This window comes from Cryptomeria japonica, chromosome 7 (genome assembly GCF_030272615.1).
Source record: "Cryptomeria japonica chromosome 7, Sugi_1.0, whole genome shotgun sequence".
In the NCBI taxonomy this organism is placed as follows: Eukaryota; Viridiplantae; Streptophyta; class Pinopsida; order Cupressales; family Cupressaceae; genus Cryptomeria; species Cryptomeria japonica.
In genome coordinates, this window is record NC_081411.1 from 707,992,452 (window position 1) to 708,006,467 (window position 14,016).

Sequence of the window (14,016 nt, forward strand, 5' to 3'; positions counted from 1 at the left end):
AAATGGTATTTAATATTTATATTAGTTTGAGGATTGTAATTCAATTTAATTAATATTTACTTTGTTTGACTAATACATCTAAAATTTATATTCTTTAATCTACAATTTTCATAAAAATAATTTAATCTATAATATAAGAAAACACCTATAATACATATATTATTTTTAAAACATTACTTTACAGTCTAGGGGGTTGAGCTTATTTGGTTAAAGCATTGAGTTCTCAATGTAGAGACCCAAGTTCAACTCCCAAGAGGGACATCTTTGTGGAATTCTAAGTTGTGACTCTTGGTCTTCCATTGGTTGTATTTGTCACATTGTTTAAAGTGGATTTCTAATAATGAGAGAGTTTCAGGTGTGAAAGGGAACTTTCTTCAAGAATTGAAGCTAAGTAAAAGATACTTTGGGCTTCACAGAATTGAAGAAAATCTTGTTCAAAAAAAAAAAAAAAAAACTATTCTAAATTGTTTTATTATAATATTTTAAAAAATTAGAAATTATTATATCTTATCATTTCAATTATGAGAAGTTTCTAAATTGATATTTAAGACAATTTTATAGAATAATATTAAAAAATAAATTGATAAAGTTTCTAAATTTATATAAGAAAAAACATACTAAAAATTCATATAAAAATAATATAATATTAGAAACAATTATATCTTAATCCTACCATTTTAAAATATTCCAAAATAAATTTATATATTTATAATAAACCTTGTAAAATATTATATATCAATATTATAAAATATAATAATATATAATATATATTACTTATTATAATTTTTTACGATTTATTGATAATTCTAAATGTCATATATATAGTTTTTGGAAAAAGTAGCGTGTCAACACGTACGGTCCACTAAACGATCCACTAAATTTAATTAGTTATCATATACGATCTAAAAGTACAAAAATGATCATATAAACCATCAAATTCCAAACCTGATTCTAAATACTCTATCTCTACCATAACACATCTCCAATTTAATATCTCTTCCTTTGTTCACAAATACACTGAGTCCTAATAGATACTAACTCTTGGTTACAATTGTCTCTTACTAACTATTGAAGTATCTCCGATCTGATAGAGTGGTGACATTGAATTTGTCGAAGAAGAATTGCTATCGATAATAAAAATGAGCTGACTGTCGGCAAAGAAAATGATAAGTTGTTAGACAGCTGTTAAGCTTGCACACCACAGAACAAGTCACGGACGGCCTGAAGCAGTAACACTAGTCGATGTGAAAACGAACATCATAAATGAAGTTTCGAGTTTTCCGTCTATTAATGAGAATGACTGAAAACAACCTCGGTTAAACAAGTTGGCAAGCTTTCACACTTATTAAGGCTGAGGTGTCATATGGAGGGGCTTTCTTAAAATAAAGCTGGAGTTGTTACGATATTTCAAGAAAATTCTAAAGCAGTTGGTTTCATGAATTTTGTAGTGCAGTACAGTTTAAAAGTTTAAGCTGTTAGATTTAAGGATGTTGGTGGTCTCATGAATATGTGTACTCATAAAAATAAGTAAAATAAATTTATTTTCCTGTTAAACTATTTTTTAATGGAAATCTAAACTTAATTATTTGACAAATGGCAGAATGCCTAAGCTGGTGGGGTAATTTCTAGCTTCACTACTAGGACCACCCCATACCTGCTCAAATAAAAAAGCCTAAAAAGTAGAAGCTTCTATTTTTGGAAGAAAGATTCTAAATAATCTTGTAGCAAAATTAAAAAATCTTCATGAAACATTCTCTCCTTTAAAAATTAAAAAAATCAATAATACAATAAGACCATGGCAGCTAAATTTTTAGTACAAATTTTATATTCTACAAATTTTTTTGATACAGAGAAACCATTTGTTTATTAGATTGCTCCAATCTATTACTTTTATTTTGTACATGGTATAGTCCCAGAGAATGGAAATGAAAATGGATCTGGATCCAGAATGATCTGTTTTTAACAGATTTAAAATTTGGTCACTCAATAAAAATCTATACAATCTATTATTTTGGCAGTCATTGCTCAAATTCATTAAATTGGAATTTAATCCTCTCTCACAATCGAAAATCATAAAATACATCATTAATAGTCAGACACGAACAATGGATCCTATGCTTAACAAGTGCGCACAAAAGAAGTACCCATCCTCTTTCCAGTGCTTCCATTAAAATCTAAGAAGGTAACCTTTAGTAAATGGTAGACAACTTCTGTTGAGATTTTCCACTACGAAATGATCGTCCCTCTTGAGAGATGGAAGTCGAGGTAAATGATCGTCCCTCTCGAGAGGTGGAAGTGGAGGCAAAAGAAAATCCTATACTTCAAAATGAACTACTTCTCCCTTCACTCATCTCATATGGATGTAAAGTGGGAAGAGGCGCTTCCCCATCAATTATCTTCAATACCTGTCTGATGGCAGGTCTCGCCTCTGCCTGATGATTGCAGCAGAGCAGTCCTAATTTGAGCACATTCTCCATCTCATGTTCAACATATTCACCACCAAGATTGGGATCTGCTGCATCCATGAGCTTGCCGTTCGCATGGAGCTTTCTCAGCCAGTCCACCATGACGATCTGGGAATCATCCAGAGAGAGATCCACAGGCCTCCTCCCGCAGGCAACCTCCAACATTAAAATACCAAAGCTGAACACATCTGCACTGGGAGCGGCCTTTCCTGTGTGTACGACCTCTGGTGCGATGTACCCAAGCGTACCCATCACTCTAGTAGTTTGTGGGTTTTCTGTATGCTCGTATAGACGAGCAAGCCCGAAGTCCCCCAGCTTTGCATTGAGTTCAGAATCCAACAAAACATTGCTGGATTTGATGTCTCTGTGCACTACAATTTTCTCCCACCCTTCATGAAGATACTCCAATCCTGCTCCCACGTCTCTCAGAATTCTGTACCTGTGAGGCCATGCAAGCAGGCTCTTCGTCTTCTGAAATATCATCTTCTCTAGGCTTCCATTTGGCATGTAGTCATACACTATGAATAACTTTGCTTCCCTCCTGCAGTACCCTCTAATTTGTACAAGATTCCGGTGCTGTAAACGCCCCAGGCTTGAAATCTCTGCTATGAATTCCTTCAGGCCTTCTGTGCTCTCTCTAAACATGGATTTCACAGCAATTTCGTGGCCGTTAGCAGGGAGCACTCCTTTGTACACCTGTCCGAAGCCTCCAGAGCCCAGAACTTGATCGTCTCGGAAGCCCTTAGTCGCAATATGTAACTCTTTGTAGTCAAAACGGTGAGGCCAATACTCCATCTCCCATTCTTCCCTAACGTCTCTGTACTTGTTTCTCTTCCACCACAAAACCGCCGCTGCAACCAAAAGCAACACGACAAGTACCAGAGTAGTAGTAATAGCAGCTATAAGTGTTGAGTTGGATTTCTTGCGCTTAAGAAGGGATGGAAGATGAGATACATCAAGCTCAGGCGCGGATCCATTTGTGCTGAAGCTCCAAGCCAGGACACAGTGGTCTTCAACGACGGTTCCTGTTGATGCAGAGAAACCAACGTACATTTCTTCTTCGAAGATGTTAGACAGAGTCATATTTTTGAGAGATATCAGAGGCTTTTGGGGTCGAGGCGAACCAGCTTCTACTATTGTAACATTCAATTGCTGTTGGGTATTATCGTAATCGATCCAAGCCTGAATATTCTGTCCACTCTTGAGATCTAGTACATGAAATTGGTTGCCAATCCAATACCCCGCAGTTTCAGGTCCTTCAGATTTGAGGTCATTGAGATCCACACCGACATGATTGTCGTTGATGTCTTCGACATCGGTGCTTTCGATTGTGTCGAACTCGATGGCAAAGAGATGATTGTCAGGGTTCCCGATGTTTGAATTATTCAACAAACCGAGGTACTGATTTGAAGAATTTGTCACAGGTGACTTGCTGGGCGTTATGATAAAGGCCATTCCATGCCCGCTGCGTGAAGGATCTGAAGAAAAAGGAATCATGGCAAATACGAAACTTGTGCTGAATGATGAGGTCGTATTGGTGGAGCTGGGATCTTTCATCCGCACAGGGTGAGGATATAAAACTCGGCCAGACACGCGTTGTGACTGATTGGTTAGGCAAATGGCACCGGAGCGAATTGAAGAATATTCGACCTCATAAAGGGTGGATGCATTGAATTTGTTGTAGAGGAAACTCGTCTGGGCTTGCGCTGGAAGAAATACATGCAGCACAAGTATGAGTAGGATACACACAGACATGGCTCTCAGTTAGTATCTGCAATAAGAAAACGGGGTACAGAAACACTTCATATGGCTCGTAAGGTTGCACGCGAGAGCATAAAAGTCAGAGGAGGCCCGCCAAGAGTGAAACGTTCAACACATGGATGACTTGATAAGTATTATAGTTAAATTCAGTGAATTCTGGATGGCACGTGTTTTGACTGTCAAGTTTTATATTTTGTATTCAGAAAATCGAAGTATTACTTTATGTTTAGATATATAATGTAAAGTCTCAATGGCACATTTTCAACAATGATAGCAATTGTTTTGAACTTTTTCATAAGAGTCTTGTGAGTAATAAATGATAGCGGAAAATATTAGATTCTGAAGTCAAAATGTGATCAAATTCAGAACAAATATAAAGTTAAATGCTCGTGACACTTAATTTAGTAGAAGAATTTGTCAATAACAATCCTGAAATTGAGATCCTCTATCTCAGCAGCCATCGCCCTGTCAGTTGTGGGAGTCACCATTTTGTTGGATTTAAAAAATATATATCTTTTTTTTTATAACCGTTACTCAAATTAAGACAATGGGAAGAAGAAATATTATGCACAGATATAAATTTATCAATAAGAATATGATATTGTTAGATCAAAGCATAGGAATGTGGGAAATGTTTTTCTTCTTTAAGATTTACAAAACACAGGTGGTTTTTCCTTGAAGCCACAACAAGATAATGTAGATGTAAAATCTAGCTCTTAACAATATATGAATTAATAGTAGTCATAAGAAAAATCAAAACATATTTTTATAGTACAAAAGTAAACAAGAATGCATATGAAGATTAGGGCATAGAATAATTACATTTCATTAAATGAATTTCATTATCTTCTCTTACACACATGGATCTTGCATATTATCTAATATCACCTTGATATTGATTTTTATTATTGGAGTATTGGGATAAACAAATGAGTAGGAATCTCGTATATTTAGCCCTCAAAGTGACGTTTGAGTAATAGCTCACTTGACATATCACAAACATTATTAAACTAAAGTTAAAAATGTATGTAAGATAATAAACCATAGTGCAATAAAAATATAATATGTTATATTAAAAAAATTAAAACCTAGACCGATATGATCAATTCCAACTATATTAGTAAATAGATTCACAACATGAAGGAAAGAAAGATGGCCATTTGAGACTAATAAAATCACAAGAGTAGGGAAATGTTGTGTAGTCTAACATTTTAGTAATTTGTCTCAAATAATTAATAGCTTGATTGCATCAAAGATATATAATTGCAAAATAGTTGTCAATGCCTCAAAATATTATTATATGAATCAAATACTCATTACATTAAGACAACAAGTGTGGTGGAATAAATAGCAACCAAAATTGAAGATTCTCTTTAAATAGATAGCTTACCATGGAGACATGTGATTATGCAACTACCTAGCTCAATTATAATTTTCATTAGCCCATACAAACACAATATTACCCTACTTTATCCCTTAGGGTATACTCTTAGCAAATGGAAAAGTCAACCCTTAAACATACTACAATGAAGTGTTCTAGGTAGGAAAGCCATAGTGGGCACATAAACACAATAAATATACACAACAATTTTCTTTATATTAGCCAATAGATGACTTGATGTGGGTATAATAATACTTCCGAACTTGGCCAACTAGACATTGTACCATTTTTTAGGCACCCAAGTAGTATTTTAATTTGTGGAATGTAGTTGCTCATATTTGCTTTCATCATCTTCACATGACTTTGCACTTGGATCAATTCACCTAGAGAGATCGATGGTGATTGAGAGAGATTTGAGTAGTTATAGATTTCTATTTTTATCAATTCAAGATATAAATGACATGTCAAGATGTGTATTGGTATAGTTGAAATTAACTATTTAGGTTACATTCTCAATGTAGAACTAAGAATCAAGTTAATAAATGTGGATGAGAGAATATTTTATAAATAAATGGACAATGAAGAATGAAATTTGGATTGGATATCACAAATTGTGTATACTTGTATCTTGGAGGGATGGGGAATGTTCTTATAAATGATGAAAGGTCGACAAGGGGTGAACTAGTGAAAGGTGAGACTAGAGATGAACTTTTCTTGAGATAGAAAGCTGCAAGGAACTTTTACACATTTATGAGAGAAAATGAGAATAAAAATGTACAGGTTTGAAAAAATAGGGTCATGATGGGAATTTTTGTATGTGTAGATGTTGAAAAAATGTTTGAAGCTTCACAAGCTAGGAAGGAAAGTAGAAGGTAATAAACTAGAAACTGTGTGTGGGATTAGAATGTCTATATAAACTAAGAGTGTTGGGATGGACATTATAGCACAATTTGCACAAAGTCAAAAAATATGTATGTAATCTATAATTATATGAGAATAGAAGAAAGATGGAGAAATTAGAAAATGGGAGCAAGAGAGAACTTTGTGTGAAAGTGCAAACATCCACAATAACCAAATACAACTCAATAAGAGCTTAGGAACTTGAGAAATAACTCCCTATAAATTTTGTAAGATTACAACAACACAAGGAATTTGATGGATGTATGGAATAAAATTTAACAAGATTTAGCCAATTCAGTCCATCTATGATTTCTCAAATCAAGAATTTATTGTGAGCTAGAACAAGGAATTGAGGAAATAAAGAGACATGTGACATAAACAAACCTTCAACTTGAAGACATACATTCCAATGCATTATGAAGGCATCCCCCAAAAGCACATGGCCCATCAAACTAATGGTGAATTACTAGGCAATGGGACGACAAAAAAATCTTGATAGAGGGAGATGCCTTCAAGTGGTGCACATTTGATTGGATGTGACTCCAACATAGAGGATATACAGATATAAAAGCACCTAACATATAGTACATATACAATCTCTTCAAATAATGTCACAATATAATGAAGTATTCAAATTGAAGATACCACAGAGATATGCAAGGGTGCCATGTAGTTTAGCTGAACTTGAAGATCATGCTTTGTCCTTATTTGTTTGTGGGATAAAGAGAATTGGGCCTACTATGATTGTGAACTCCATGCCAATGGTCAATATCATAGTGACCTATTCTAATAACATGGGTGATTATTTGTGAACGTGTTGACATCATGTGGATGCGCTCATATTATTTACTTTGTATTTAGTTTCATGTGAGCTAGAGAATAGAGGGGCCTACCATGAAATGACATGCAAAAATTGGCTAATGATGTAATATTATGTTTTTGATTAAGTGAGCAAGGAAGGGCCCTGATCTAATATAGTTAACAACACAAAAAACCCATCAACAAATAAATGGCATGTAAAGATTTCCTAATGATCTAATATTATGTTTTTATGATATTAAAAAAACTTTTGAGGTGCAAAATCCTACCAAATACACTTGTTCTCATCATAAAATTCCTCCTTTACATTATGAAACAAGGAAAAATAGGGTCTATCATCTTATGATATATGAAAATTCTAGTTGATGAAGCAATAGAAAGATTTTTTAGATTCACAAATCCCTAGAGATGTGTGAACCAATTGTCTTGCAAATTTTCAAGTGGTTCCAAAGATTGTATGCGTATGAATACTTGAGAGACTTGTAAAGAATAACTAAAAAATCCATGACGATAAACAAGGAATTCCCAAAGTAAGAAACGTGATACCCAAGCTCAAAAAATGCACGAAATTATAGGAACTAGTAATCAAAGAAAAAAAAACTTCCAAGGAAGATATTACAAAAAGGTAGAAGTGTATTGACAAAATAGGGTTCTTAGTAAAATGTCACCCATAGGGAAGAAGACAAAGAAAACTTGGGGATAAAAGGAACAAGTTTCAATTATTCCCAACAAAGGCCTCCCCGCTCTTTAAGAACTCTTACTAAGTGATATTTGAACAAACAAAAATTTGGGAGATAAAATTTAAACAAACAGGCATTAAATCTATTGGACAGATTGTTATTTTGTTGGATAATATCTAGTTAAAAGGATATCACAAAAATTGATGGAAAAGAGACATAGCTTAGATCACTACACTTGAAAGAGTGTTGTAAATTCGTCTAGGCCACATAATAGACCCTATTTATTCAAAGCAATTTATAAATTATTTGGTCCATTATCTTCCTTTTTCACTACCCTATATAGCCCAAACAATTAATAAACATGTTAAACCTAACACATTTATAAACTCTCTTTGAATAGAAGATAATTTGGGTACCCTTAAAAAACTACACTCTTAAATGAATTAATAACTCTAGGTCTTTCTTAAATAATAAAAATCATTCAATATAAGCTTATTTATACAATTTATAATAAAATACATAACAACTACTTACACTTTTAAGATACATAAATGAAGAAAAACTAGGTGACATAAAAATTGAAGATGACTTTATTCATTTATCCATCAAATTTATGTTAATAACTTAAAAAATCTGAATTTTATTGAAGACCACATCTTCTTTTGATTTGTTTTGATTTTATAGGTGTCATACTTATGGATCACATTTAAATTGTACAATCCTAGAATTCTTAATCTTATAAGATTGATTACAATTATATTGAATATTTGGTTGGTCCTTTCAAAAGAGTTAATTTCTATGCAATCTTGAACACTAAAAAATACATAATAGTACAAATGTAATCATTAGAATAAAGTATTAGATGAGTTGGAAGCAATTTTGTTAACATATATAATGAGTCTTGTCATATGAAAAAATTACTTCTAAACCATAGGCAAGAAACAATTGACATCTTTAGATTATTTAGGTGTGCAGTTTACAAATGCTAGTTTTCAATGCCGCTTCCAACATGGATAGTATGATGGAAAAACGTAATTATAGATGTTTTGGTAATTGAAAATAATGTATTGAAATTAAATAAAACATAATTTCAAGAAAATATATGAAATAGTATTTTAATTCAACATCAATAATAAGATATGAGAGAAATAATTTATTTGATTTTTTAATATTAATTTTATAAGATATTGACAAAATTTCAAAAGAAAAAAAAACAATATGATTTGTGAATTGACCTTAATTTTACATTATATCAATTAATAGACTATCCATGGTATGACAAAGAGTGTTAAAAATGGTTTATAAAAACACTTCATATGACTCAGTCAAAATAAACAATAACTTGTTAGAGAGCTAGTAAATGTACACACCAAAGAAGAAAAGTCACAGGAGCCTTGTTAATAGTGGAATCTTACAAGACATAGAACATATGAACATATAGACAAAATGAAGATATACAAGAACATTCATAACTACCATGGACAAATGAAGTCTTCAAACAATTTTAAAAGTAGCACTTGCACCAAAAGAAGGTGCAATGGTTACACCAATAGAAAGATATGCTTTAGATAATATATTAGAGGGTAGGAGAAAATCATAAGAAATACAAACTACCTTTGTTTGGATTAATTATTTATAATATAAGAGAATTAATTTTGAAATGTGAGAAAAAGTGAATATGAACGGATGTAACTTAATCTAAACCGGCAAGTTTGTGAGAAAAAGTGAATATGAACGAATGTAACTTAATCTAAACCGGCAAGTTTGTAAAATGTTTTTGTATTTTGTTTTGAACATGACAAAGAAACATTAGATTAATTCTTTACTAATGAAGATGACATTCATTGACATCAACGAAGATTTTTCTGTAATTTCATGAACTCGCGTTGATAATTTTTTTTATATAAAATTAGCTTGATCTTTCTAATGGATATAGTCATGGATAATTAATGGTTGTAGATCAATTAAAGGTTTATGTATGCTTTGATATACTATATTCTATCAAATATGTGCACTTACGTAACAACCAAAGTTTATCTAGTAGTGTTGTTGAGAGATTTTAGAAATAACATGCTTTGATGATGTCCATACCCTATTCCAAAGCTCCCATTTTGGCATAGGCAGGGAGGACATTGGAAAAGGTTGTTGAAATATAGTTTTACACTTGCCAATTGCATTTCCTTGAAAGTTTATAAAGCTTTTTCAACAAATTCTTTTTGTGTATATCATGCAGCATTGCAAGTCATGAGACCAATTTTTTTTGTAAGAAATACAACATGTTTGGTCTAGGTTTTGATGGATGTTGGCAAAGGTCGTGGAATTTAGCTTTAAAAATAATAATGGAGCCAATATATAAGAGAAGAATTTTTTATAATTGAGTATGTTTATATAAAAATATAATGTATCATAAATACATACATATATGAAACCTGAAAAAAATATATTAAAGAAAAATACCATAAATTATACAAATTTTAAAAATAATAAATTAATTTAATATCAATTTGTCAAACTTAAACATATGATAAATATTTTAAAAAAATCATTGTAATGATAATGCATTCCTTATATTGACACTTGATAGTGTACAAATGTTAAAAACGTACTCTTCCTGCATAATTTAATTTAATTGAACCGTTGTAATGTAATTATTTATTTTGCTCTAGAGTGTGTTGGCTGCCTCCCACCCTTACGTGATTTTTAAAGCTTCCATTCAATAATAGAAAAATAAGACATACTCTTCCTAGGGTTTTTCCACCCACTAAGGGTTTTTTTAGGGATACTTTGTGACATATAATCTATTTTCATGTTGCTAGACATTATATTAAACTATTAATATATAAGCTTCTCATTGGAAATTCAACCTTATTGTTAAGGCTCCTTTTGGCATAGGTGAACTTACAAGACTTGGTGTACTCAGTAGGTTGTGAACCAAGACATGCTCATTATCTCGTCTTTTATATAGTAGATTAAGCCGCAAAATATGATCACCTAGTTAATGCATAAACCAAACTCAACAATTCTTGCAAAAAATTTTAGACTACAGTCACAAGAGGACATGCATTGGTGATAAAATAACTTGAGTCAAGTTAGCATTCGAGGATTAGGAGCCTGAGATGACACTAAAAGTTGAGATGCTAATGAAGATTCAAACGGAAACATAGGAACAAAAACCTTAAGCATAACCATACAACGATGCTTTGGCTCCTTTGGCAGTTTTCTATAGTCCGCTGACAAAATAGAATGAACCTTATCTTCAACCTGAATGACAATATTTGTTGGGTTTTTTCATATTAGACCTTCCATTAATTTTCCTGGTCAATAAGTTGAATGACTGAACCCCAAGTATTATGATACATGATCTTTACAATACAATACAGTAACACAAATAATTTCACTTAAGATTCATGCACAATGATGAACATATAACTTCAAAAATTATGAAATTTGAATTAAACAATTGTGTAAGAAATGTTTAGATTTCAGAAGTTCAGTAATAACATTATTGACATAGATTATAGCTGATAACAAGTTTAGATGCTAGACCGACACCTCTGAAACAATGTAATATAAAATACAACCAGCATATAAATTAAACATTGTAAGACACTTTTGGGTTTGCTATGAAACCTTTAAAAAGATAGTTCGTACAGTTTCGAAAGTGTAACTTACCGAATACAAGATGAAGTTGACATTGAAATGATTTGTAACATAAAAGCTCTCATAAAAACCATTAGTCAGCATTCACTCTTTCGAATTAGATTGCTTTTGGTGAACATAAAACACTTGGATAAAAAAATAATAAGCATAATGAATAATAGATGCCCTTTATTTGTGGAAGTAGTTACAGAATAATATATAATCTTATAGTCTATGGTGACATCTTTTATCGGTACACAACCACTTAATGGAAACTTCATTATGATCCCACTAGCTATGTGCAACATTCAACAAAAGATAGATGTTTTTAATTTTTTTTCCAGGCAAAGAGGCAGAGCCCCATATATTAAAATTTATATAGACAATTACAAAGAGTATTTTAGAGAAATACAAAGAGAAAAAAGACAAAGATTTATGCTGCCAAAATATGAGACAACGTGGCTCTCTAAAGAAGAGCCAGAGGCAGGCGATGGACTGAGTAAATAGCCATATATGGCTATACTGACAAAGCCAAAGGTAGATATTGATGGCTGTTAGAAGCCCAGCTTGACTTGAGAACACCCATATTTACATAAGATGATAATATGGCATAGAGAATCTAATCTTAGTCCCATTTGTGGAGGTAGAAAGCACTTCCACCAATCAAACTCATATTTTGGAGAAGGAGCTACCCAAAACATCGACATGTGTTATAGAAGAACCTGGAAGTGCCACTGTCAAACATCCTCCACCACTCGGACCAGGACCACAAGTCACAAACTGAGTCGCAAAATCCAAGAACGCTATGCTACGAGCAAATCCAAGATGCCTGGCTACAAATGGAGGTGCACAAAATTAGTATCTCCTCAGCTCTAGCTCAAGAAAAACTCCTATGGCAGAGCAAGGTTCGCGAGATAATTCCAGCCCCACATTCGATCCTTTGGCGATGGAGGCAAATGTTTTACATCAGGCTGGTCGCCATATCCCTAGAGAGCCCAATATTAGAAATCCCCAAATTGGATTATGTTAAACCCGCAGCCAACATATTTTATTAGTTTTAGGACAATGCACACAATAGTAAAATGAACATTTACTGAAGCAGATTGTCTAAGTCCAGTCAAAATGTTAAGGTGTCTAGCAAGCCATCTGATTTTACCAGCTTAATTACATATTATATCTTATACAGGACCATAAATTAGCTTTGGGCGGAAGTTTCAGTATGTAAACTTTGAATGGCGTTTGACATATACTGCATGAAAAAATATCCTAGAAGGCAACAACTTTGGACATTTTATTGAGTCCCTTCTTCAAATGTACCAAATGAAATAATTTGACGGCTTGTGTAGACGCTTTGACCCTGTTGTTACAAGAGCAATAGCCAAAAACATCACCTCCAAGTGTAACAAGAGAATGCTTTCTTGTATGACAAACTTGAGAACTTGAGAGATATCAAACTGAAAAACTTGATATGTTTGATGCAGAGCTGAACCACCCACAAATTCATCCATAGCCTTAACTCAATGTTCTTCTTTAATTTGCATCTTTTTCTTCTTTAATTTGCATCTTTAGAATACATAAGATCATGAGTGAATAAATGTAAAAGGTGAGAGAATTTTTTTTACAATTGCCTTAATAAATAGAGGTCTTAGAAACATCCAAAGACTTCATGGAATACATGCAAACAAAAATCTCTCACAATATAATGTGCCAAATCTATATTTAGAATACTTATTTTTAACTCGCTCAAAACTGCACAAGTCTATAGTCCTTCTCATGTGTTGTGGGGGAATTATTGTTCCAACATTCCCCCCCTTAATTCAGCCACTAATTGCTTCAATGCAAAAAATAATTATATCATCTTCCAACTTCAACATAATTATAGTTCCAATAGAGATTTGTAGTGACATGCTTGTTATTGATGCTTTGGCAATCCATTTAAGGATTTAGTCAAATTTGATTGCCAAGAGATGATTTTGAGACTTCCCTACACTAGAACTACTTAATAAACTAAGGAATCAAGTTAAAGAATGTTCTAGAGGATACTTCCAAGGAATCATGAGAAAGGCCATACATTGCCCATTTATGTGAAGGATCAAAAGAAAAGGATCTATGCGTGAACATGAAGGTGGTGTTGAATTATGATCTTGTACTTCTTGAGCTAGGATCTTTCATCCACATAGGTTGAGAATCTAACGCCCAATCAACACATGTTTGATTGATTGGTGGTGTAGATGATACTAAAAAGGATTAGAGATTTTTTTATTTGATAAATGGTGAATGCATCAAATTTATTGAAGTGGAAAATTCTGTAGGATTATGATGGAAGCCATGTATGTAGGACAACAATCACTAGGATATGGATTTCAATTTC

General features: G+C 32.8%; 1 protein-coding gene across 1 annotated transcript; it reads right to left on the reverse strand.

The window, feature by feature from the left end:
- Positions 1-1,880: 1,880 nt before the first annotated feature.
- LOC131040210 (L-type lectin-domain containing receptor kinase SIT2) lies at positions 1,881-4,372 on the reverse strand. Its single transcript, XM_057973077.2, has one exon. It carries the CDS (start codon positions 4,218-4,220, stop codon positions 2,322-2,324), a length of 1,899 nt encoding a protein of 632 aa, XP_057829060.1. The 5' UTR covers positions 4,221-4,372; the 3' UTR covers positions 1,881-2,321.
- Positions 4,373-14,016: the final 9,644 nt, after the last annotated feature.